The 25,359-nt window shown below is 40.2% G+C and overlaps 1 protein-coding gene across 3 annotated transcripts in view; it reads left to right on the plus strand.

The window, feature by feature from the left end:
- Positions 1-25,359, plus strand: part of LOC126418589 (RNA-binding protein 26) — a 283,506-nt gene that overhangs the window by 149,016 nt on the left and 109,131 nt on the right. Inside the window, exons 10-13 of one of the 3 annotated variants that reach the window (XM_050085417.1) lie at positions 1,681-1,854; positions 4,979-5,122; positions 9,032-9,172; positions 10,078-10,203. In XM_050085417.1, coding sequence (XP_049941374.1) covers positions 1,681-1,854; positions 4,979-5,122; positions 9,032-9,172; positions 10,078-10,203 — 585 coding nt within the window. The remainder of the gene's footprint in view (positions 1-1,680; positions 1,855-4,978; positions 5,123-9,031; positions 9,173-10,077; positions 10,204-25,359) is intronic. The other 2 variants (XM_050085418.1, XM_050085419.1) reach the window with 2 other exon arrangements.

Genomic DNA, 25,359 nt, shown 5'->3' on the forward strand with positions numbered 1-25,359 from the left:
GTGCGTGGATCCAGGCCGGACGGGGGTTCAACATTATACTGAAAAGTGGGCTCATGCTGCCAAGTTCTTTGTAAATTTAACATGGTTTCGCAATCACAGAAATAATGTCACATACCTTCACAACCTGAGAAGTTTCATTTCATGTGTCTGCTTATGAGTGATTCATTTACTTATTTATTTATTTATTTAGCATATGGCTAATATAGAAATATCATAAAATTAAATTACATATACATGTGTACAGTATTTGCACTCAAGAAATTTAAATTTGGCTTTACAACTGAATATCCAGTCTTTCAATCCAGCACACTGCATCCGGAGTTGCTAGCAGGAAGTCCTGCATTCACTGACAATGTGGTGAACAGTCTGGTATTGAGCCCCGCGGTCACAGGCTGTATTAGCCAGCTTCTTCCAATTAAAGAGAGCATTTGTGTGTCGGCTGTAGGCGATACTGATTCTGTTGAGGGTAGTCCAGGTCTTGCGTGGTAGGTGGAATCCAGTTGGAAGTTTAGCACCTGAGATGATGATATGCAGGCGCACATCTGTCACTGCTTCCCACCAATCTTTCCATTCTTCAAGGGGTTTGAAATCCTTAGTAACAATGTCAGCAGCGTTGCACAGAGTTGGATGGCGTGATTTCAGTCTCTTTATGATTTAAAAGTGGCACGTCGCTATGCTTGGGTAGGTTAGAATTCGTGGAGATCTTATGGAATTCCTTCATAAGGGCAGTATGTCTGCGTAGATCGGGAGGTATTATACCGGTTAACAGTGAAAGCCAATAGGCTGGAGTAGATCTGATTGCACCAAATATGATGCGCATTTTTTTGTCAGACGATGTATATCTTCAGTTTAGTGCATACTCAGTTGCATGTAATATTACTATGTGTTGATAATTTTTACTTTTGGACCACCTAACTACAACTGAATTTTTGTGTCATACGTGTTTATAATCTGTATATACATGGTCCCAAAATGTAAACTAAATAGTAAAGATGTGTACATATTGCAGGCCACTGAAGATGCCCTGCAAAGAATAAAGGTGAAATGTGTATGGCACGAAAATTGTGTTTCATTCAGGTTTAGTTCAACAGTCCAAAAGTAAAAATTATCAACATACCATAAAATAACACCTACTGCTTCTTTTCAGTTGTTGCTGAACTCGGAATAGTTGCTGATAAAATTTATGTGACAACCATAATGATTTCACTTGTAATCAGAGCACCAGTAATGACTAGCTTGCTCCCACACATTGAAAATACGCTCAAGGAATATGGAATTTCATACTGAAAACCTCAGCATAATCTTTGCATGGAGTAAAATCACCACGCTTACGTGACTTGTGGACTGGGACCTGATAAGCTCAACATATTTGATTGTGTCAATTGTAATAGCCTACAAAAAAATTTTTGACTCACAAATTTAACTGTTTCTTTGTATTGGCTAATTTCAGAAGTTAAAAAAAACGTGACAAACCACTATATGTGATGATCTTGCACTCCACTTTCCAAAATAAGAATATATTCACTGCAAAGACATTCTCCCTAATCTGGTTTCATCTGATGTTACAAAATAATGTGGCTGGCTCTACATTAATACCCTTGTAGTCGAGTATACTGATAAGCAAGTAGTTTGAATCTCATCTGTAAGTTAATAGAATTGTGTGGTTTCTGTCTTCTTCAGGCGAGAGAAGTAGCAGCAAAGAAAAAACCAGGATTTGATTTCAACCGCCTGGGACCTCGACACAAAAATCCGAACAATTGTTCACTTGAGCTGAAGAAGGTGCCAAGACCTCTAAACAATATAACACATCTCAACAATCACTTTTCAAAGTTTGGCAAGATTGTCAACATTCAGGTATTTACATAAAAGAAAATTCAACTTTTTTTCAGCAGTCACAAACTTCTGTACTTAATGGGGCTTTCCTTTTTTTAAATTTCATAAAACTATAGTTATATCCATATCATTTTTTAGGAAAGCATGTATCCCTTGTTACAGTAGAGACTTGTTATTACCAGTTAAATTTTTATAGGAAATATCATTCATTTCACTTGATGTTAACAGAACAAAAATGAAAAAAAAGAATCTAATTAGTTTTGTTGTGATACGTTGCATGTTGTAAATCACAGATCATAGATAGCAAATTGTAAAAATATGATATGATTATTTCACTTTGTTTGAAGCAAGTAAGTTTAGATGCTAATATGAAGAATGTGCAGTGAGTGGCATCCAAGGTTATGTGAAGAACCATGAAAGCTTTATAGTACACACGTAGGCCCCTGTATCTGATCTCAGCTAACCTCAAGCACACCTGACCTGCTTCAATTCTGTGGATGTGAAAGTTGATTAGTCACTGTTGGTCATACACAATTGCTCCCAGTGCTCTGTCATGCTGAAAGGACACAGACAATAGCTGTTTTGTCTGACTCCTCAGTGTATGTTGTGGGAACATTGTTTTGATCACATTTTCTAGATTTCATCATCAAAACAAGTTGTGACAGTAATGCTGTTTCAACATACTGTGTCCGAACTGTGACCGTTCCAGTAATAATCATTCATTTTGGAGGTGGAGACTGAAGTTCTAATGTAGGCGAGAAAATATCTGCCTTGCCCTCAGCAGGTCCAAGTCAGACATCAGCTACCATATCTTCCCTTCCCTACCATTCTTATCCTGTGTATAGGTGGAAATTTTAGGTACTCATCTGTGCAAGTCCCAAGTGTTCTAATTTTAACACTGCATTCATTGTCAAGATGAATGTCACAAAAATAGCATTTCTCGACAAACTCTTTGCCATAGCATCTCTCACTGCAGTTGTTTGAGCATATGTGTAAAGATCTTGTACAGACAAAATGGACTCCCTTCTATCCTCCATTAATCCAACTCAATAATGATGCCACATTGATGGAAAATAATCTATAAACTGTTAAATGAGGGTTTTGTAAAAGTTCTTCACTGTGGTGGATAAGCACATCCCTCGACAACACACGCTTTGGGTGCTGACTCGAGCTAGCCATAAAGATAAAATTTGGAAGTAGTCATTGCCACTGATAGCTGTCCCTCACAGCGCATCTTTATCAAATGAAAATTTCCAGCTTATTGTTTTACGCAATGTAACACCATACATAAGATTCTTCCAAATCATACTTTCCACCAGTCTCTCTTTTATTTACTCCTGACACAATGAATAACTGAGAATCTGAAATTTGCATCATTACTGTGTTGATTTCTGATGTTTGAAGACTCTACTAACACCCCGCCCCCATTTCCTCTGGTGTAACCACTCATTAGTGAAGGCTAAATATAATTTCAATAAATGAAGGTGATTGCAGTGTTACCTCATATAAAACGATTAGTTTCCAAACATTAGCAATATCCTAGCTCCATTTCAAACCAGGTGAGCACTACAGTTGAAGTTTCTGTGATGGAAGAACATACTGATATTTGTTTTTAGGGTCGTGCAGACACACCTCACCTTAATTTTTTGTGACCTGTGTTCTGGGGAAAAGGGTGGCTTTCATTCAGCCAGTACACTAAATATCAGAAATATGTACAAAATGTGATCAAAGTCAGTTATTTTTCATAACCTGTTGACGGTGAACATATTAGACCTGCATGCTCATTAAATAAATCAAATTAATACTGGTGCACTTCTTTGTTCGAGGCACCTGCCTACTTCTCACCCACATCTTTTCCTCTGCCACTCTTGCCCTACTGTTTGTAGTCTATAAATGGTGTCATTATCAGTGAGTCTTCATAGCTAACAAATAAAAGATATTGAGCTAATGTATGTTGGCTACACCCAGCTTGTAACTGCTCTTATTTAATTCTTTGGCAGCCACATATTCCAGTCAGTTTGTAAATCATGTTACAGGAAGCTGAAATTACCTAGGGTAACAATAGTTGAAGCATATAACAAACATATAGTAAGTCAAGCACTTTCTGTTCTTCGGAGCTACAACTCCATTTTTAAGGACTGTATAGATATAATAGTGGTATTTCTGCTTCAGTTTTTCACTTGGCTTTGCAAAATGATACAGTTGTTAGATTAATGAGAAAACTATCTCAGTTGTACCTTTGAAACCCTTTGGACACTAATTGGAAAATATAAATATTGTGACTGAAGATGGAATATCTTATATTAATATATCCCTAATCTGGAAGAAATATATACTCTGCTGCTGTCTGCACAAGACAACTGGCAAGTCCTATAATGTCTCCTAGTTCTACCAAACAAGCACAACCTCAACAACAGTTAAGATGCGAATGGCATCATAAAAATACTTAATAGAGGAAGTGTCTCGGAAATTAGGTTCCTTGCAAACCGACCAATCGTCTGCTGACAACAATGTACTAAGCAGATGTAGCCTCTACAGAATGGGTGGTGCTACCATTATTGCAGAATGAGTAAATTTCATATAATTTGCGTGATATCATCTCTAGGATAAAAGGGTGTGCTGTGGTGCTCATTCTTCAACACCCTTCAATTTAGTGTTGCTATCTTCGAGATGTTAATCTATGTAATATGTTAGCATGTTCAGAGCTCAGTAATTTCACAACTCAAGTGAGTGCAAGACTTATTCTCCTGAAACAATTATTTTGTTCTGAATGTGGGATGCTACTGTAGGATCACTTTCTTCTTCCAATCACTTAGTTACTTAAACTCCACTAGTTAACCTTCCTCTGTCCAAATTCGTTGTGAGACAGAGGATGCTCGAAGTAAATCACAAAAATTGGGCATCTACAAAAGCAAATTATATTTACATCAGGACAGTATCTGGTTGTGCGTGGTTTGAGAGGTAGCTGGTCAGACAATTAATATAATCTCATGTTTCTGGTTATGTGTGGATTCTGAGTGAAGATAAGGGACTGCATTAATTGAGTGAAATGCAAGTTTGTTTTATATGGAGTTCATGAGCAGAGAGAAGTATTTGATATAGTTTGTAGGTTGTAGAGAGACTACAGCTGTACTGTCCTCTGTAGGTATCATACGAGGGAGATCCGGAAGCTGCGATAGTGACTTTCTCGAGTCATGCGGAAGCGTATGCTGCGTATAGAAGCACTGAAGCCGTGCTCAACAATCGCTTCATCAAAGTTTTCTGGCACAACAGTGGAACAAATAATGAGGTAATATATGAACTATTTCTTTACTGTAGATCTTAGACACATCTGGAGAAAGCCAGTCTCTCTCTCTCTCTCTCTCTCTCTCTCTCTCTTTCACTCACACACACACACACACACACACACACACACCAAATTGTTCATTCCTTGGTGCCTTGTGAAGTGTTCTATCAGCTGATCCCTTGTTTTAGATCAGTTGTGCCATAACTTTGTTTTCCGTTTCAGCCAAGTACCACCTCATTAGTTATTTGATTTAGCCACCTAATTTTCAGCATTTTTCTGCACCACCACATTTTGAAGGTGCCTGATCTGCTTACTGTCCACATTTCACTTCCATATAAGGCTGTGCTCCAGACAAATAACCTCAGAAGACTTCTTCACATTTATATTAATAAATTTCTCTTTTTTCATACTTTTCGCGCTATTACTTGTCTGTATTTTATACTCCTTTACTCCAGGCATCATCAGCTATTTTGCTGGCCAAATAGTAGCATTCATCAAATACCTTACTGTCGCTTTTATTAATCTAATTCTCTTGGTATTGCCCAATTTAGTTTGACTACATATATTACCCTTGTTTTGCTTTTGTTGCTGTTCATCTTAGAACCTCTTTTCAAAACACTGTCCATTCCAGTCAACTGCTGTTCCAAGTCCTTTGCTGTCCCTTACAGAATTACAATTTCATAGGCAAACCTCAAAGTTTTTATTTCTTCTCCCTGAACTTTTATACCCTTTCCAAATTCCTCCTTGGTTTCTTTTACTTCTTGCTCAGTGTACAGACTGAACAGCACTATCGAAAGGCTACAACTCTGTCTCACTCCCTTCTCAACTATGGCTTTCCTTTCATGCTCTTCGATTCTTATATCTGTGATCTGACGTCTGTGTGAGTATTAACTAGCCATTCGCTCCTTGTGTTTAATCCCAGTTACTTTCAGAATTTCAAAGAGTGTATACTAGTCAAAATTGTCAAAAGCTTTCTCTAAATCTACCATACCTATTAGTATAGGTTTAAATAGGTATATCTTCGAAGAAAGGCTGCAAAGTCAGAATTGTCTCATGTGTTCCTGCATTTCTCCAGAACCCTGACTGTTCTTCCCAGAGGTCATCTTCTAGCAGTTTTTTTTCATTCACCCGGTAATGATTAGTATCAGTATTTTGCAAGCCTGAAATTAAACAGACTTTTCAGTAGTATTCACAGCTGTCAGCATCTGCCTTATTTGGAATTGAAATTATTGAAATGTTCTTGAAGTGTGAGGGTATTTTGCCTGTCCCATATGTGTTGCACACCAGGTGGAATAGCTTTGTCATGGCTGACTCTCTCAAGGTCTCAGTAATACTGAGGAAATGTGGTCAATTACAGGGGCCTTACTTCTAATGAGGTCTTTCAGTGTTGCAGTATAAAATCTCTCATCTCATCTTCAACTACTTCGTCTTCCCTTTCTGTAATATGCCTTAAAGTTCAGTTCTTTTGTGTAGCCCCTCTACATATTCCTTTCAGCTATTGCTTCTCTGCTTCTTTTTTCAACAAAGGCCTTTTTAATTTTCCCATCAGTGGCATCTATCTTATCGTTAGTTACATATGAATCTGCAGCCTTGCAGTTTTCCTCTAGCCACTCCTGTTAGCAATTTTTCATTTTCTGTAATCTCATTTTCTTATATTTGTGTATTCCCTTTTGCTCTCTCCGTTTTCTGCATTTTTATATTTTCTTCTTTTATGCAAGGCTTTCTACTAGGCCTTGTCTTTTTAGCTGTTTGGTTCTCTGCTGATTTCACTATTTCACCTCTCAAAGCGATCCTTTCGTTTTTTATTGTATTCTTTTCCCCTGTTTCAGTCCAGTGTTGCTTAATGCTCACTCTGGAACCACTGGTTCTTTTCATTTTTGGTTAGAGTCCACATCTGTCCTGAAAATTTCTTACACTTTAAAATCTGTTTTCAAAATCTTAGGCTTTCCATTATACGAGCAGTCTGGAACCTACACATGTCCCCAGCTCTCTTCCATTTATACAGCCTTATTACACAAATGTGAAACTGTTAGCATTGATTAGTGGTGATATCTGTGCAAAATTCTGTCACGTGACCACCTCTTTCATTCCTTTGCCCCAGTCCATGTTCTCTATTATTTTTCCCTCTCTTCCTGTTCGTGCTATAGCATTCTGTCTCCCATCACTATTACATTTTCGCTTTCCTTGACTATTGGATATTTCTTCTATCTCATCATACATTCTTTCAATCTCTTCAGCTGCAGAGCTAGTTGGCATAGAAACTTGTACTACTGTGGTGGGTGTTGGCATCACGTCTATCTTCGCTACGATGTGTGCACTATGTTGTTCATTGTAGCATACCTTAATTCCTATGTAGTATTTAGTATTAGACCTACTCCTAAATTACCCCTATTTGATTTTATACTCCTGTATTCACCTGACCCAAAGTTCCATTCTTCCTGCCACCACACTCCTTAATTCCCACTACATCCAACTTCAACTTCATAACCAGACCCTTAGAGAGAGAGAGAGAGAGAGAGAGAGAGAGAGAGAGAGAGAGATTCTAAATCAAAAAAGTTAAAATTTCTGATGTATTTTAATGGTAAATAGATGTAAGACGTTTTATTGTGTATTGTGGGAGAAGATGGCAAGGTATGATTGAAACTTAAACTAGTTATTGCAAATTAAATTTCGTATTTCAAAGCCAATGTGGATTTGATTAAAAATCCCATGGCATTACACATAATTCACTTTTACAGGGTACTGGGTTACGTGAAAATTCATTAGCTGTCCTGTCAGTATTGAAAAACCAGTATTTCATAGATAAAAAATGTTCTCCTTTGAAAGTATTTTATCAACAACTATGCTTCTATATCTGGATCAACTAGTGTCTGTCTTGCTATTCTAAATATTTAGCATTCATTTCTGAACACTGAAACTGGAAGGACATCGGATGTTGTACCAGTAATGAAGACCATGCTAAAAATTGAAAACATTGTATAACCACTTAATTTGCTTAACAATTGTTGTGTACTTAAAAGTTACAATGGAATACATTACTCTTTTAGCTGTGTTACCACATGAAATGCTGTGTTAGTTGTAGTATAAATACAGTTATAATGTGTGTGAATTATGATTTTTTACTGTACCAGCTCACTTGCTTTGTGTCTGGTTATCCATTCATATCACACGTAACATTTTTCGCAATCTTAGAAAATACTAAGGTTACTTTTGCAAGTTGAGAAAATACTAAGGCTATTTGAAAATTAATGTTGTGCTCAGGAACTTAACCACATACTAGAAGATAACGTGAAATGTTAACTTTCAAAGTTCTCTGTGGAAAATTTGATATTATTTCCATTTCTAAATTTACCCTAAGAGTGCTGATACGGTGGCAGCGGTATCAATTGGAAAGAAAATATTTGGAGTCACCAAATTCATGAGAGCTCCTTTACCAACTATTATTCAGGTACTTTTTGCAATGAATTTGAAAATAACCGCACTGCAGTCGACAGACGATATTGACTTGACAATAACAGAGACAGGGAAATGGCAGCTGTCATCAGTGTGAATCACTTGGGAATTTCTCGAGGCCGTCTCGGCAGTGGCGTGGCCATACCACAATATGAGCCTATACTGTGACTCACAAGAAGTGGGCGAGTCATTTGTACTGAGACTGCTGCTGTGACAATACTGCGGTTTGGAAAAGGGCACCCCCTAGTAAAGGTTTTGTTATCATAGGAGAACTGAAGAGTTTTGTTATTATAGGAGAACTGAGTTAACATTTCACATTACTTTTGTAGAAATGCAATATACTCGTTACAGTACTCGCAGGTATGTTTTTTAGTTGTTCACTTTCCGTGAGCCTATACTTGTGCTGAAACAGTTTTGTCAGTCTTCTTAAATGCCCAAGTTGAATACTGTTGTTGACAGGCCAAACAGGAAAATGTGACACCACCACGACCATCGGTGAAAGATCGGCTGGGAGTGGCCGTTGTCCCCTCAGTAGCCCCGTCACCCACCGCCGTCAAGGTGCTCGACACTTTACAGCTCGAGCAGGAACCTGTAGAGAAGGTACACCTTTACTAGGGACTTGATGGGAGCAGTCTTCCTCCTCAGTTTTGTATCTAGAATTTTTGTAAATAATGTTCCTGCATGCTGCATTTGTGTTAAATAACGTTGTATTATATTCAGTGGCAGTGAAGTGTGATAGAAATTTTGTTCATGTTGCTTGCAGTGGTCCCTAAAAATCTATATTCTTATCCCTTTGTACCACAGTGAATCACTTTAGCCGATCTCTGGCATTTTAACACGCTATTGGCAGGACATAATGGCGTAATCCTCTCATTTGTCAGTGTGAGATACACGTGAGCTGAAAAAGGCTGGCACAGTCCACTATGACCTTTGTTCCCTTTTTCAGATAATTCCTTCTCCCTCTCCATTCCCTTCCCTTAACCTTTCTTGTTATTACTTTGGTGCCGTGTAAGTGAATGGAATGCAAAATGTGACACTAGCCGGTTGACAGCACTAGAGTTTTGGAATTGGAATACCACTAAACTATTCTGTCCTATAATTACTACAACCGCAGAACTAAATACCACCTACTGATGTAGGTTATTGCCCCTGCGAGTAGTGGCAAATTAAATCTTAATACCGACCTCAATAGCGATCTGGATATTCTGCTATTGTGCTGAGCTGTCTGAAAGTCAGTGACCGTAATAAGTGCCGCATTAAAAAGTGTAGCTCACAAGTTATAGCACTGTTTAAGAAATATTAAAATCTAGTATGAGATGGCAAAATCTGGCACACTGTTAGTCATTTGTAACAGAGGTGGATTTAGTTCTGTGGCACTGTTAGATCTTGTCGGGTTTAGAGTCCTTTTTGTTTCATGCAATATAATGGATGAGGACCTTTTTTGTCATAAAGAGAAACTTTTGTATAAAAACTGTTTGTCTTTGCATGATGTATGATTTTTCCAGGTGATAATGTCAGGAAACAACTTGACAAAAACAGTATACATACCTACGGCCTTGAAGAAAGCCAATGTGGGCACGACTGCACCAACTGTCGTTCAGGAGAACAGAGTTTCTGTGAGTCGGCAGAAGGCAAGCATCTGTTTGAACAAATGCATGCCATTTCTTGTGGACATAATTATTATTATTTGTGGCTTTTAGTTCTGCTCTTGTTCTATGGTAATGCACAGTAATTTGTGCCACCTGCTATTTTTTGAATAAGTGTTTCAGTTGTCACTTGGCACAAAATTCTTTAATTTTTTGCTGCACTTGTTTGAGATCATATTTTGTAGACTTATAACTTGAAAACCTAGGGTCTAGCTGGAATAACAGAGTTACATTTACTCATTCCTGCGTATATTGTTCTGGAACAGCTAGCTGTAAAGTTTGTGGTGTTCTGACAAGCTGAACAAGTAGTTATCTAGCAATAACTGGAAGGTAATAAGAATCTGTGCAATTCATTGTATTTAACATTTTGAGTCTCATGAGAACGCATTACAGAATGCTATTCAGATTTAATCTTGTCCATTGCAAACAGCACAAGGAAACACTTTATTTGGACGAGTATTGCAAAGAATAAAGAACACGCTCAACTGTCCAGGTCAGATTTACATAGCCCGAGTGTATCATGTGTTACATTGCCATACAGCTCAAATTGTGAGTTTTCTGTTTCTTGGTTAATCAGTGTGGTTCCCACTCACTGCAAACATTCCACCACAATTGTGTGATCTCATTATTAAAAGAACTCTGGTGGTAGACAGGATGATTGTGTGCCTTGTTCAGACCCTCAAAATGCCATTGTTTGGCTGAGTAGAATTGGTTGCAATTTGCATAAATAGAATTTCATTATTGTACCTCCATAGGGTGAATTCACTGACATAAAGAATGTTTTTGAAAATGTAAATGCAGATTTGCTTGTAGATGGACTGCAAGGTCTTAAAAATTAAACTCTAGTGGAAATATTCCAGTTTCTACATTATTTGGTATACGATACTGGAGACCCTTGTACAGGCTGTTAGTTTAAACACAGCTGAGATTTTACTACATTTCTATAGAGGTATTAAATTCGATTAATTTGTGCTTCAAAGGTTGGTATGTAAACATCATGTTATAGGATAATTATTTTTATAGTTGATGGTACATTTTCATTTACTGGAGGGAAAATACATCCCAGCAATTAAGTTTAGGAACAGTTTTATTATACAGGAGTAATTAGTGATGGACAGTTAGCCTTAGATTCGCACGCACAATTTCGTTGATGTTCCAGACATGAGCGTTGTTGGTAGATATCGAGGGTATGCTGAACGAGGGGCATTTTTAACTTACATCTAGCCATTTTTAAACTGTCTGAAAAATTCATAACACTGAGTACAGCTTAAGCACTTATTGCTGTAGACTTCCTGCATCATTTAGTGCGTCTCTGTAAAGATTTTCTTGAATTTCACGCAAAATTTAATGCAGATATGTTGCTCTTCTAACGCTGCCATCTCGAAATACACCACATTCTACTCAATACAATACTGAACAATAACTAACAGACATACTACAATAAAACTTCCAGCAGTTACACTTTAAAAAGAGGCATGTGGAGGGATGCCAACCACATTTCGCTCCAACACACCATTGGTGTGAAATTACAAATGGTCCCGAATTTTTTGAACAGACCTCGTAGATGATGTACACCACACAGTATTATGAAAAGGATAGATTGCTACTCAAAATGTAGTGGAGATGATGAGTCGCAGATAGGCACAACAAAAAGACTGTCAAACAAGAAAGATTTCATTCAAAAATATCTTCATTGAAGGCCCTTTTGGTTGAAAGCGTACTTGTTTGACAGTCTTTTTGTTGTCCCTATCTGCGACTCAGCATCTCCACTGTATGGTGAGTAGCAGTCTACCCTTTTAATAATATTGTCATTATTCCATCCTGGATTCTCCATTGTATGGTGTACGCTACACAGTTATTACACTTAAATGCCTCTTTCCAAGTTTATTAACACTGTAAGTGACGCAATGACCATGTCAAGTTTCACGTCAACACATCTTACATTGGCAGTGACCTCCATGCTTCTGTCTCCAGACATAACCGTGAAAACACTGTCTCATTGAAGTGACACAATCAATGAACGCAATAACAGCATGGAACTTAAGGAGTGACCGCAAAAATAGTTAAAAAATATTGAAAATGAGGTGGTCTAAATGTATAGCTGAAGTGTCTGATCGGAAATAAATGGGGTGTACTATAGGTAGAGCTATGTAGAAAGTCATAAGTAAGGTCAGTAAATGTTTTAAAGAATCTGGAAGTAGTATGCACGCTTGTAAGTAAATACGTGTGATTGCACATTGACATGCGCAACTGTAAGAAACAAGCACGGTGGTAAATGAACATGTGATCGTACAATCATACCATAAACAAACCTGTGTGAAGGCCAAATGTATAAACATTTCAATGTTACTGCCGTGAGTACTCATTGCACCATCCTTTGCCAATGTACCTGTGGGCCATCTGGAAAAGCCCTTCCTGTCCAGTCAGCACTTAGAAGCCCTGTCTGGTTCAGATTCATTAATGAGATTTTCCTGACCTGGACTCACAGCAAGAACAGCCTTTGCTCTTTCCTCCATAGCTTCAACCACTGCTCCCAAATCCATTTCACCTGGTCCTTCTCAATTCAGTGGGCCACCTTTCTGGATGTCGAACTCCATGAATACATCTGTCAGTATCATGTGCACCAACCACTTTGATAACTTCACTTTGATGGCTGTCATCTGTTCTGTGTCAAAAGGTCTCTTCCTTGCAGGCTCTCCACCAGCAAATGCTGCATCTGCAGTGGAAAGCATAAGTTGTCAAAATATATCGATATCCATACCATAGCCTTTACTGACAGACAATATCCTATCCAGCTCATCTATAAATAAGTCTCCCATGCTGTCTGCTCCTCTGACACCATTAAACATGTTAACCAGCCACCAACCAGCACTTCTCTGGTTACCTATTATCATCCTGGCCTTCAAAAGCTCAGCTGCATCTTTCACCAGGGCTTCAACTACCTCTCGTCATGCCCTGATGAGGGATATCCTAATCAAAATCCTATCCACACCACCCAGTGTAAGGTTGCGCCTCCCACCCGACCTACCGAATATCCTTGTCGATCCCTATGCCAGTCCTGGTCTCCAAGGACTATTCCCTTGTTGTCGACCCAGATGCAAGACCTGTTCCATACATTCACCCACTTCCTCCTACCGTAGTCCAGTCGCATGCATTTCCTACCCAGTAAAAGGCAGGGGCCACATGTTAAAGCATTCATGCTATACACTGAGGTGACAAAACTCATGGAATACCTCCTAATATCGTGTCTGGTTTCCTCCTGCCCAGCGTAGTGCAGCAAACCGACGTGACACGGACTTGACAATTTGTTGAAAGGCCCTTGCAGAAATATTGAACTATGCTACCTCTTTACCCATTCATAATTGTGAAAGTGTTGCCAGTGCAGGATTTTGTGCGTGAACTGACCTCTCGATTATGTGGTATTCTTGTTGGATGATCTGGGTGGCCAACTCATTTACTCTTATTGTCCAGAATGTTCTTCAAAACAATCACAAATAATTGTGGCCAGTGACAGGGTGCATTGTCATACATCAAAATTCCATCATTTTTTGGAACAGATGGTCTCCAAGTAGTTGAACATAACCATTTCCAGTTAATGACCAATTCAGTTGGACCAGAGGACCCAGCCCATTCCATGTAAACACAGCCCACATCATTATAGAGGCACCACCAGCTTGCATGGTGCCTTGTTAACATCTTGAATCCATGGCTTCATGGGGCCTGTGCCACATTCATACCCTACCATCATTCTTACCAACTGATATTGGGGCTCATCTAACCAGGCCACGGTTTTCCAGTTGTTTAGGTTCTGACCAATATGGTCATGAGCCCAGGAGAGTCTCTGCAGGCAATTTCATGCTGTTAGCAAAGGCACTCACATCAGTAAATGAAATGAAATGATCGCATGGCATTGTTGGCCAGGAGGCCCCATTCTGGGAAGTTTGGCTGCCGAATGCAAGTCTTATTTCAGTCGACACCACATTGGGTGACTTGCGTGCCGGTGATGAGGATGAAATGATGATGATGACAGCACAACACCCAGTCCACGAGCAGAGAAAATCTCCTACCCGGCCGGGAATCGAACCCAGGCCCACTGCATGGGAGGCAAGCACATTATCAGTCAGCTAAGCAGGCGGAAACTCACATCATCACCTGCTGCCGTAGCTCCTTAACGCCCGATTTTGCAGCACTGTTCCAAGGATATGTTCGTCGTACATCCCACATTAATTGATTGTGGTCGTTTCACACAGTGTTGCTTGTCTGTTAGCACTGGCAATACTTCACTCAGGATGCAACTCTCAGTAATGAAGTGAAGGCCGTTGGCCACTATGTTGTCCATGGCGAGAAGTAATGCCTGGTATGTGGTATTCTGAGAATAACTCTCGACACAGTGCATTGTGTAATATTGAGTATCCCTAATGATTTTCAAAATGCAATGTTCCGTATGTGTAGCTCCAACTACCATTCTGCATTCAAAGTCTGTTAATTCCTTTCGTATGGCCATAATCACATCGGAAACCTTTTCACATGAATAACATGAATACAAATGACAGCTCCATCAATGCACTGCCCTTTTATACCTTGTGTAAGTGATACTACAGCACATCTGTATATGTGCATACCACTATCCCATAACTCTTGTCACATCAGTGTACATCAGCCTTGCTGCAATTACTGTGCGGTCTACATGGGCTTGACAAGTAATCAACTATCTACTCCTATGAGGGGCCACTGCCAAACTGACAAGCTGCACATTTGACCACTCAGTTGTTGAACATGTTGCACATCATAACGCAAATGACTGCAACAGCTGCTTTCATTGCATGAGCCATTTGGATGCTCCCTTCCAGCCCAAGTTTCTCTGAATGAAACAGGTGGGAATTCTCTCTCCAGTATATGCTGGGCTCTTGCAGTCCTCACCTAAAGCTCCACTAACCTCTTCCCACTGCCTCACTGTACCTTTTTCCTTTTTCCTTTTTCCTTTTCTCTTCTGTCCCCACCATTCCTTCAGTATCCTGATTGTTTGCTGCCTTCTCCCACCATTTTTCCCCCATGCCCCATGTAGTCGGTCTCTCTCTCTCTCTCTCTCTCTCTCTCTCTCTCTCTCTCTCTCTCCCCCCCCCCCTCCCTCTCTCCCTCCCCCCCTCACCTCTACCTCTCTCCTTCCTTCTCCCCATCTACATGTCATCCCCACCTTCCCCTCCTTTTGCCCCTTCCTCCCCTCCCTTTCTCCTTCTATTTCTCTTTTCAGTCTACCCTCTGTACTCCTTTCGTCTTGTGCAGCCCTGGAGTCATATGTCCAAAGACCTACCCCTTTCCCACCACCCCTGAAGTGTTGGCAGAAGTGCCAACACTGTGTTGCTAAAGGAGGCCGAAATGCACGCTTTTAAGCTCACGCAGATTGGCGTGAGGTCTGGAACAGTTAAGGGAATTAATAGTAGCAAATAAAGTACGTAGTTGATGTAATACTTAACATTAATCCATAATTGGAGAACATCGCTCTTGACAGTACATGTTTTATAATTTCAATATTAACTGGTAATGGCGCCTTGCTTGGTCGTAGCAAATGACGTAGCTGAAGGCTATGCTAACTATCGTCTCGGCAAACTCTGCTGTACAACTGGGGCGAGTGCTAGTAAGTCTCTCTAGACCTGCCGTGTGGCGGCGCTCGGTCTGCAATCGCTGACAGTGGCGACACGCGGGTCCAGCGTATACTAATGGACCGCGGCCGATTTAAAGGCTACCACCTAGCAAGTGTGGTGTCTGGCAGTGACACCACAACCCCCACCTTGCTTCCTTCCCTATCCCTTCTGCACTTACATCAACTAAGGCAACTGGTTTCTATAATCAGTCTTGCCATGGCCGCAGGAGTGTGCGTGTGCATGTGTGCGCGCAAAAGGAGGGGAAGGTGGGGATGACATGTAGATGGGGAGGTGGGAGGGAAGGAAGGAGAGAGGTAGGGGGGGAGGGAGGGGGGGAGAGAGAGAGAGAGAGAGAGAGAGAGAGAGAGAGAGAGAGAGAGAGAGGCTACATGGGGCATGGGAGATACAGTGAGGCAGTGGGAAGAGGTTAGTGGAGCTTTAGGTGAGGACTGCAAGAGCGCACGCGTCTGTCGGTCTGTCTGTCTGTACTTTTAATAGAAAAAGAACATATGCTTAGAAGTAGTGTGAATACTGGAATACTGTTTCCTGTCACCTGTTTCTATGCTCCACAATCAGCACGCTGTAGGTGATTGGTTAACTGTCCCTTATTTTACTTACTGCTTCATGCAAGAATGTCCATTATTGTTATAAGATTTGTGAGGTAGCAGTTTTAGTGTGCATGAGGATTCTCAAAATTTTCTGAGAATTAACAAGATAGTGATGTTTCTAATTAGAATAATTAAAAACTAACATGTTGTTTTAGTGAAATTATCCATTTTTAGAATCCCTCATCCTCCTAGTAGGGCGGTGACCTACTATCGTGGTGAATAGAAAGGCCGCAGTGAAGCTGATAATCCGGACACTGATGTGTGCCACAGGCTTTACATGTCCCTTTATACTTATTCAGAAACAGAAAAATCAAGGATACTAAATTTTAGTTGTTGGTTTAGGAAAGAATTACATTTTAAGACTGGAACATTCTAGAACATGAACATTTTGAATACAGGTAACTTTCCAAGTAACAGTAATATGGAAAGGATAGATCGCTTCCACCACATAGAGGAGACATAGATTCACAGACAGGCACAACAAAAAAATTGGGTATATTTTCATCTTTCAGGCAAAGTCCTGCCTCGGAAGGACAACTCTCATAGACACACACACACACACACACACACACACACACACACACACACACACACACAAATATCACTGTCTCCAGGTGCTACAGTCTGACTGCTGCTGTCTCTGAAGTGAACAGCAATCTAGTGGCTGTGGAAGGGGGTGAGGGGTAAGGTGGCTTGGGGGGGGGGATTCTAGTGCTGCCTGTGAAAACGTGCAGGTACATGGAGGTGATTGGATAGGGCTGCTAGGTGCAGCATTGGGGGCTGTGCTGAGGGGGAAAGAGAGTGGGGTGATGTAGAGGAAAGGACTTTTAGGAGCATAAGTGGGATAGAATATGTGTGTAGTGGAGTGGAAACAGGAAAGGGCATAAGCAGGTAGGGGGAACAGGGGCTAGCGAAGGTTTGAGGTCAGGTGGGTTACGGTGCCAAAGGATATGTTGTAAGTAGAGATATCATTTGTGCAGTTCAGAAAAGCTGGTGTTGGTAGGAAGAATTCAGATGGCACAATCTGTGAAGATGTCATTAAAATGAAGCACATCTTGTTGGACAGCGTGCTCAGCAACTGGGTGGTCCAGCTGTCTCTTGGCCACAGTTTGGCAGTGGCCTATCATACGGCGAGACATTGTTAGTTATCATGCCCACACTGTATGAGAGGTAGTCAAAACCCTGGCGGGGAATGTGGCTCAGTTGGTCCAGTACTGAGTGTTAATGAGTCACGAGAGGAATTCTGCTTTGTGACTGTACTGTGGGTATGTGGGGGATGGGAGCTGTCTGGTGAGAAAAGAAATAGGAGATCTGTTTCTGGGCAAACTTGAGAGGGTAATTTTGGTCTGTGAAGGCATATTTGGAGAGTGGCTGCTAACCACTACAGATGCAATGACCCCAGGTGGTTAGGCTGTACAGAAGCGACTACTTGATGTGGAGTGGGTGGGATCTGTTGAAGTGGAGATTTGATGTGGATGGAGGTAATGATGTAGCCTTCCCTGAGGTGGAGATTGACATTGTGGGATGTGGCTTGTTGGGGTGAGAAGGACCAAGTAAAGCGAATCTAAAACATAAAGCTTTGGAAAAGTAAAATGTTTGTCAAAAAGTGTAGAATGAAGGATTTCAAATGAACTAGATTAATCTTGATACAATCAGTTTGTAGCATCCATGAATTTTGACAGGCGTATGGTTTATAGGCATTGTTGATTATGAATGTGTCTTTAAATAAATTGTTCCTATATGGGCCATTTACACTATTGTTGTCAGCCGATCAAATTGTATAGTGAATAATGAAATTTAATGAAAATATTGTATCAATAAGAATTTTGTCATTTCATGTTGTATTCATTATGTGTACTCATGTTGTTGTTGTTGTGGTCTTCAGTCTTGGGACTGGTTTGATGCAGCTCTCCATGCTACTCTATCCTGTGCAAGCTGCTTCATCTCCCAGTAACTACTGCAACCTAAATCCTTCTGAATCTGCTTAGTGTATTCATCTCTTGGTGTCCCTCTACGATTTTTACCCTCCACACTGCCCTCCAATACTAAACTGGTGATCCCTTGATGCCTCAGAACATGTCCTACCAACCGATCCCTTCTACTAGTCAAGTTGTGCCACAAATTTCTCTTCTCCCCAATCCTATTCAATACCTCCTCATTAGTTATGTGATCTACCCATCTAATCTTCAAGATTCTTCTGTAGCACCACATTTCAAAAGCTTCTATTCTCTTCTTGTCCAAACTATTTATCGTCCATGTTTCACTTCCATACATGGCTACACTCCATACAAATACTTTCAGAAACGACTTCCTGACATTTAAATCTATACTCGATGTTAACAAATTTCTCTTCTTCAGAAACGCTTTCCTTCCCATTGCTAGTCTACATTTTATATCCTCTCTACTTCGACCATCATCAGTTATTTTGCTCCCCAAATAGCAAAACTCCTTTACTACTTTAAGTGTCTCATTTTCTAATATAATTCCCTCAGCATCACCCGACTTAATTCGACTACATTCCATTATCATTGTTTTACTTTTATGATGGAAAAAAGAAAAAAAAAAGTATTTAAGGAGTAGAATGGTAGTAAGTGGTGCAACTCCAGCTTGCTATGTCTCAATCTCGTGAACCTCTTGCCTGATACGTCACTTCTGTCCACAGTCCAATCATTTGCATTATTCCTATCTTTCTTTCTGTTGACTTGAGTTTTAAGATCAACTGCTTCTTCTCCCTATTTGTGGAGTGATAGGTACAACTACAAAGGCTAGCCACTCTCCATCAGAGTTTGTTGCTTCATAACAATCGACAAGAAAAAACTCCAGGCTCTCTTCTCACTGTCAACTATTTCTCACAGCTCTACAGCAGTTTCCATTCATATCCATTGTGATGGTATTTAGTTCAGCCACATTATTGAACATTAGGTGGACAACAAAAAATTTCAATTACAGGACTTTTTGTTGTTTAATTTAACCAAAAATGGCTGGTTTATGATTCTGGAATATAAATTATGATAGAAATGTGTACAATTTAAAGATGTTGATGATGAGCTTATTGTTAAATTCCAAATATTTTTCCACAAAAGAAGGTGATTCCTGAACATGATTTAACTGCCACTACAGTGGAGACAGAGATAAGGTTAAGATGAGTTCACTACAAATGTGAAGAGAACAAACATTTTTACTGAAGTGTAACAACACTATTTTTTTTCTGTATAAATAGTACTTCCAGTTTTGTCACTATTTGACACTTAATTACTGTAAACACACATGTACTAACACTTCCACAACTGCCAGTGCACTAAAACTTAACTTCTAATTAACTATTCAGCAGGTTTTTAATCCTAAAATACCAAATTTATCTCTGCTCACAAGTTTTAGCAGTGTATTCAGCTTTAGTGTTGTGGGTGGCACTGCTAACTCATCTTCAAGGCCTAGAGTTCTAAAATTTATTGCCCCTACATAAAAATTAGTAGAAGCAGTTGGTTTTCCAAATTCCATGAGGTGCAGGTGCAGAAGTAACTGGGTGTGCCCAGTAGCCTGAAGCCATTATTTGAATTCCATCAATCCCAATATACTTTCATCCATTTGGAATACTGATGGCCCAGGAAGTCACGCATGGCATTACGGTCTCCGATAACAGTGATATGCGAGTTGCCAGGACCCAAGTAGCCTTGGCCGAGGCCCAAGTTAACCTCGAAATCCATATTCTGCAAGACACCTTAAAATGTGTGCTGGATGGCACTTTTGTGTGCTAGTGTATTTGTAATCAAAATTTTCCTCTTCCAGTCATGATTGGTTCATGGGAAGAAAAATTGCTATTAAGCATCTGTGTGGGCTTGAATCTCTTGGATTTTATCTTCGTGGCCTTTTCGTGAGACACAACATTGGAGGAAGCAGTATATTGGTTGACTCTTCTAGGACTGCATGCTCCCATAACTTCAATAGTCGACCACACCGTAACGTAGTATGCCTCTCTTGCAGCGTCTGCTATTGGAGTTTGCTGAGAATCTCTATGATACTTTCATGCTCACTAAATGCACCTCTAATGAAATGTGCTGCTGTTCTTTGGATCTTCTCTATTTCATATATCAATCCTATCTGGTACGGATCCTAGACTGATGAACAATATTAAAGTATTGGTCAGATGTGTGTTCTGTAAGCTACTTCCTATGTTATTGTTATTCATTTCTTGAGGATTCTTCCTGTGAATCTGTCTGGCATCTGAGTTGCCCAGGACCAGCTCTTTTTTTTTTTTTTTTTTTTTTTTTTTTTTTTTTTTTTTTTTTTTTTTTTTCCCCCAAATTGTCCTGTATGCTTACTTCTATGGAGATAACTACTTCCAGTGATTGTTCTACAATAGTGTAATCGTACTGGCAATTTATTGTTTACATTGAGGGACAGTTGCTGCTTCCTGCACCAAGTGTCGATCCCATGCAGGAGTCTGCAGTTCGCGACAACTTTTAGCATTTGAAATTCTGTGTTCAACAGCATCATTCATGAAAACCCTCATGAAACGTCTGGTGTCATCTACTAGATCATTTATTCAGCGAGATTCAGGAAGAGTGTCACATAATTTGTGAGGTGATTCTACATGTGGAAATAAACCGAAAAAGTCCTATGCATGTGTGTCCGATTTTCAGTCATTACAAAACTGGATTAGATTGAAGACCACTCACATCTATGAATTATTGTGAAGAAAAGTGTGAGTATTACTTACAGGTATGCTATGTAGGTGCTGTGGTGGACAGAATAATGGTGAGACAGATGACTTATCCATCCTGCAAGAGGCACTTGTCAATGCATTGGAAAGTGTATTGTCTGCATCATCTCAGCCGACTTTAATGCGGGCAACAGCATCAATGATGCGAGCGACAAGTTCTTCGTGTGTGACCACCTTTGTAACACTCACATTCCTCTTTAACCATCCCCATAAAGAGAAGTCTAATGGGGCTAGATCGGGTGATCTGACAGGCCAGTTAATGGGTCTGCCACAGTCAATCCACCGCTGAGGAAGTGTGTTGTTCAGCTACTGGGATGTGTGACTTGTTACAATCAATCAGAGATCCATCATGTTGCAGTTACACTTGCCGTCTTTGCTCTAATGTCACATCTTACAAAACTTGCAGGTAGGTTTTCTGTCAGAAAATGTGCATATGGTGCGGCTGTCATGCGGTTTGGCAGGAACACACCAAATCATTAGTCATACTGTGCCGTGTGTTCACTGAGAAGGGAATCTTGTTTCCCTAGTGCCATGTGGATCCTCCATCGTCCATGTGTGAGAATTGTGGATGTTCACGATACCATTGTGTGTAAACATAGCCTCGTCTGTAAATAAACTATGTTGCATGATGTCTCTGTGTACAACCAACCATTCACAAAATTGTTGTCTGCTTCCTGAGTCACCTGGATACAGATGTTGCACAGGCTGCAGATGGAATAAGTACTTGCACAGGCTGTAGATGGAATGGGTACAAGCCCTCAGAATGTAACGTACGCCATACTCGTGTTTGTGGAATATCGAGCTGATGTCTAATGTGCCACGTGCTGGTGGCGGGACTCCGTTGTGCCATTATGGCTTCACATTCTCACATTACATGTACACTGGGTTGTGTTCGGGATTCACATAATGTTTGGAAAACCCTGGGAAATACTCTGACAGAGGGGGCTCGTCAATCGGAGAAAGTATCTGGTATTTTGTCACAGCTGCACGGGCACTGCCATTACAGTACTCGTATACAAACATGTTTGCGTATTCTGAATGGGTGAACATATGCGGCATGTTGGTATTCACGAACACAATCGACTTGCTCCAGTAAACAAAAAAAAGCACAACACGTACTTGGTCTCCCACCTGCTCACTGATCCATCTTACGATTGCACACTTTGTCTGCTTGTAGCTGTTGCCTCAGTGCGACATCACAGTGCTGCCATCTGTTGAAGAACCCTCTCATCTCTTGTATGGTGAATCAGTCATCTATCCCTCCATTATTCTGTCCACCAAAGTGCATGCACAGCACTTTGGTAAGATATATTTGCACTTGTCGTCACATTCACTCGTGGATGTGTGCAATCCTCAAACCTCTTCAATTCCGTAATGATAAAAAATCAAACACGTGTTTACAAGACTTTTTCACATATAGAATCGCCTCACAAATTATGTGACTTTCTTCATGAACCACCCTGTATATATTGTGAAAAATACTGCTACTATAACATTCCCTCAGGGCACACACAAAGTTACTTCTACATCTGAACACTTCTCTCCATTGTGAATGCTGTGTTATGTTTGATAGAAACTCTTCAGACCAGTCACACAATTGATCTGATATTCTGTACGCTCATATTTCATTCATTAGGTAGCAGTGTGGAGCTGTATTGAATGCCTTCTGTTTGTCAAGGAACACATCATCTACCTGGGTACCTATATCTACTGCTGTATGGGTCTGCTGGATGAACAGAGCGGGCTGGATATCATATGATCGTTGTTCTTGGAACCCATATTAGTTCCTACAGAGGAGATTTTAAGTCTCTTTAAATTTCATAACACACGAGCATAAAACTTGTCCCAAAATTCTACAGGAGACTGATGTCAGATATATAGGCTTATAGTTTTTTATGTTTGATGACCTTTCTTGAAAATGGGAATGATTTGTCCTTTTTCTTCAGTTGTGAGTAAAGCATCACTCCTCCAGAGACAGTAGTGTACACTGCTGCTAGAAGAGAGGCAAGTTCCTTCACATATTCTACATAGAATTTAGGTCTGGTGACCTTTCTTTGGAGCGATTTCAGTTGCTTTTTTGTCCCTTGGTTACTTATTTTGATATGTCATTTTGTCATTTGTGTGACAATTTAGAGGAGGAACTGCAGTGTGATCTTCCTCTGTGAAGCAGTTTGAGAGGGAGGGGGGGGGGGGGGGCAAAATAGTTTTTCAGCCTTTTCTGTGCCATTCTCTGCTTCAGTGCCATTAGGGTTGCGTAGTGTCTGAACAGATGGCTTCAATCTGATTAATGATTTAATGTAAGACTGAAATTTATTTAGATTCTCTGTCAAGTCAGATTTTTATTTTCAGATTTGTTGAACACTTCGTGCAGGCCATCCTTATGCTAATTTTGGCTTTTGTTCGTTTTTGTTTGTCTGTGAGGCTTTCAGTTCATTTAAATTTGCAGTGAACCTCTCCTTGCTTTTGTAACCGCTTTCTAACAAGGTTGTTGAATCATGGCAGGTTTCTTCCTATCCCTCACAACTTTGCTCACCACATGCCTGTCCGAAGCACATTGTACACTGCTCTTGAACTTTGTCCATTGCTATTCAACATTGTCAGTGCAGGAGATTTCATGTTGACCTTTCAGGTAATCTGAAGTCTGTTTCTGGTCCCTCTTGCTAAACAGAGAGATCTTCCTACCCATCTTGTATTTCTATTTACAGCTGTATTTAGTGATGCTGTAACAGCCTTATGACCACTGATTCCCTGTTCTGTGCTAACCGAGTAAAAATGCTGTTCCGTTTGTCAAAGCACGTATAAGATTTTATGTTCATGAGTCGGTTCTTGTTTTAACTGCTCAAGGTAATTTTCATATAAGTTACTTAGGATAATTTCACAGCATTGCCTGTCTTTATTGCCTGTCCTGACTGCTTGTGTCTCCCAGTAATAGCTGGTAGCTTGAAATATCCACCTAAAATTATAACATGACTGGGAATTTTCTCCTTGAATGTGCTGCTGCTGCTGCTTAGGCAGGAGGTGTAGTAAAGCATCTGCTTACCATGTTTGATTCATCATTAACACTTGTGTTAACCTAAATTATTTTGCAGTCTGAATCCGTACTTTCACTAGATATTGTATTTTTATGGCTATAAGTATGTCTCCACCACCAGTGTTCAGCCTGTCTTCACGATACACATTCCAGTTGTAGTTCAGAATTCCATTGCAATTAACGTTTATTGGTATTAACATATGGTCCCAGCCAGTTTTCTGCCCATAGTACTATGTATGAAACTTCCTGGCAGATTAAGCTTCTGTAAAGTTTGGAAGGTAGGAGACGAGGTACTGGCAGAAGTAAAGCTATGAGTACCGGGCGTGAGTCATGCTTCGGTCGCTCAGTTGGTAGAGCACTTGCCCGCGAAAGGCAAAGGTCCCGAGTTCGAGTCTCGGTCGGGCACACAGTTTTAATCTGCCAGGAAGTTTCATATCAGCGCACCCTCCGCTGCAGAGTGAAAATCTCATTCTAGTACTATGTATGCATTGTTAGCGTTCATCAGTGACACTAGTACTGGGACCTCTCCATAGATGCTACTTTAGCTAACTGATATTATATTAATGATATGAATATAATAGAGGGAAACATTCCACATGGAAAAAATATATCTAAAAAGAAAGATGATGTAACTTACCAAACGAAAGCGCTGGCATGTTGATAGACACACAAACAAATTTGTTTTTATGATATTATATTAACCTTTTCTTCCTTGGATGTGCTATGAGAAATGGTATCCTCTCTGGGTCCAGCATGTGGAGGTATTTCTCTAGCTAAAAAACCTGCATGGGCATGCCATACTGCTGCCCTAGTAGCCACTTTCTGCATGTAGTGCACTCCTGACCTTTTAAAGAGGGTTCTACATATCTCCATCCGAGACTGGAGGTTGAGGAATCCACATCCAAGAATCAGAGTGTCCAGGATTAACACAACCAGTTTACTTTACAACAGAGTTCTCAGGGCCCACTCGGTAGTGTCATTTACATTTTGGCTGCATAGTCTGAACATCTGGATTGGACATTGTAGTCAACTGTAGTTAATTCCCTCAAGTTAACAGAATCTTCTGTCAGTTCTTGGTAGAACAGCATTATAATAAATGAAAAGCACCAGTTTGCTTTTGTTCTATAATATTACTTTTAT

This window comes from Schistocerca serialis, chromosome 9 (genome assembly GCF_023864345.2).
Source record: "Schistocerca serialis cubense isolate TAMUIC-IGC-003099 chromosome 9, iqSchSeri2.2, whole genome shotgun sequence".
Classification (NCBI taxonomy): Eukaryota; Metazoa; Arthropoda; class Insecta; order Orthoptera; family Acrididae; genus Schistocerca; species Schistocerca serialis.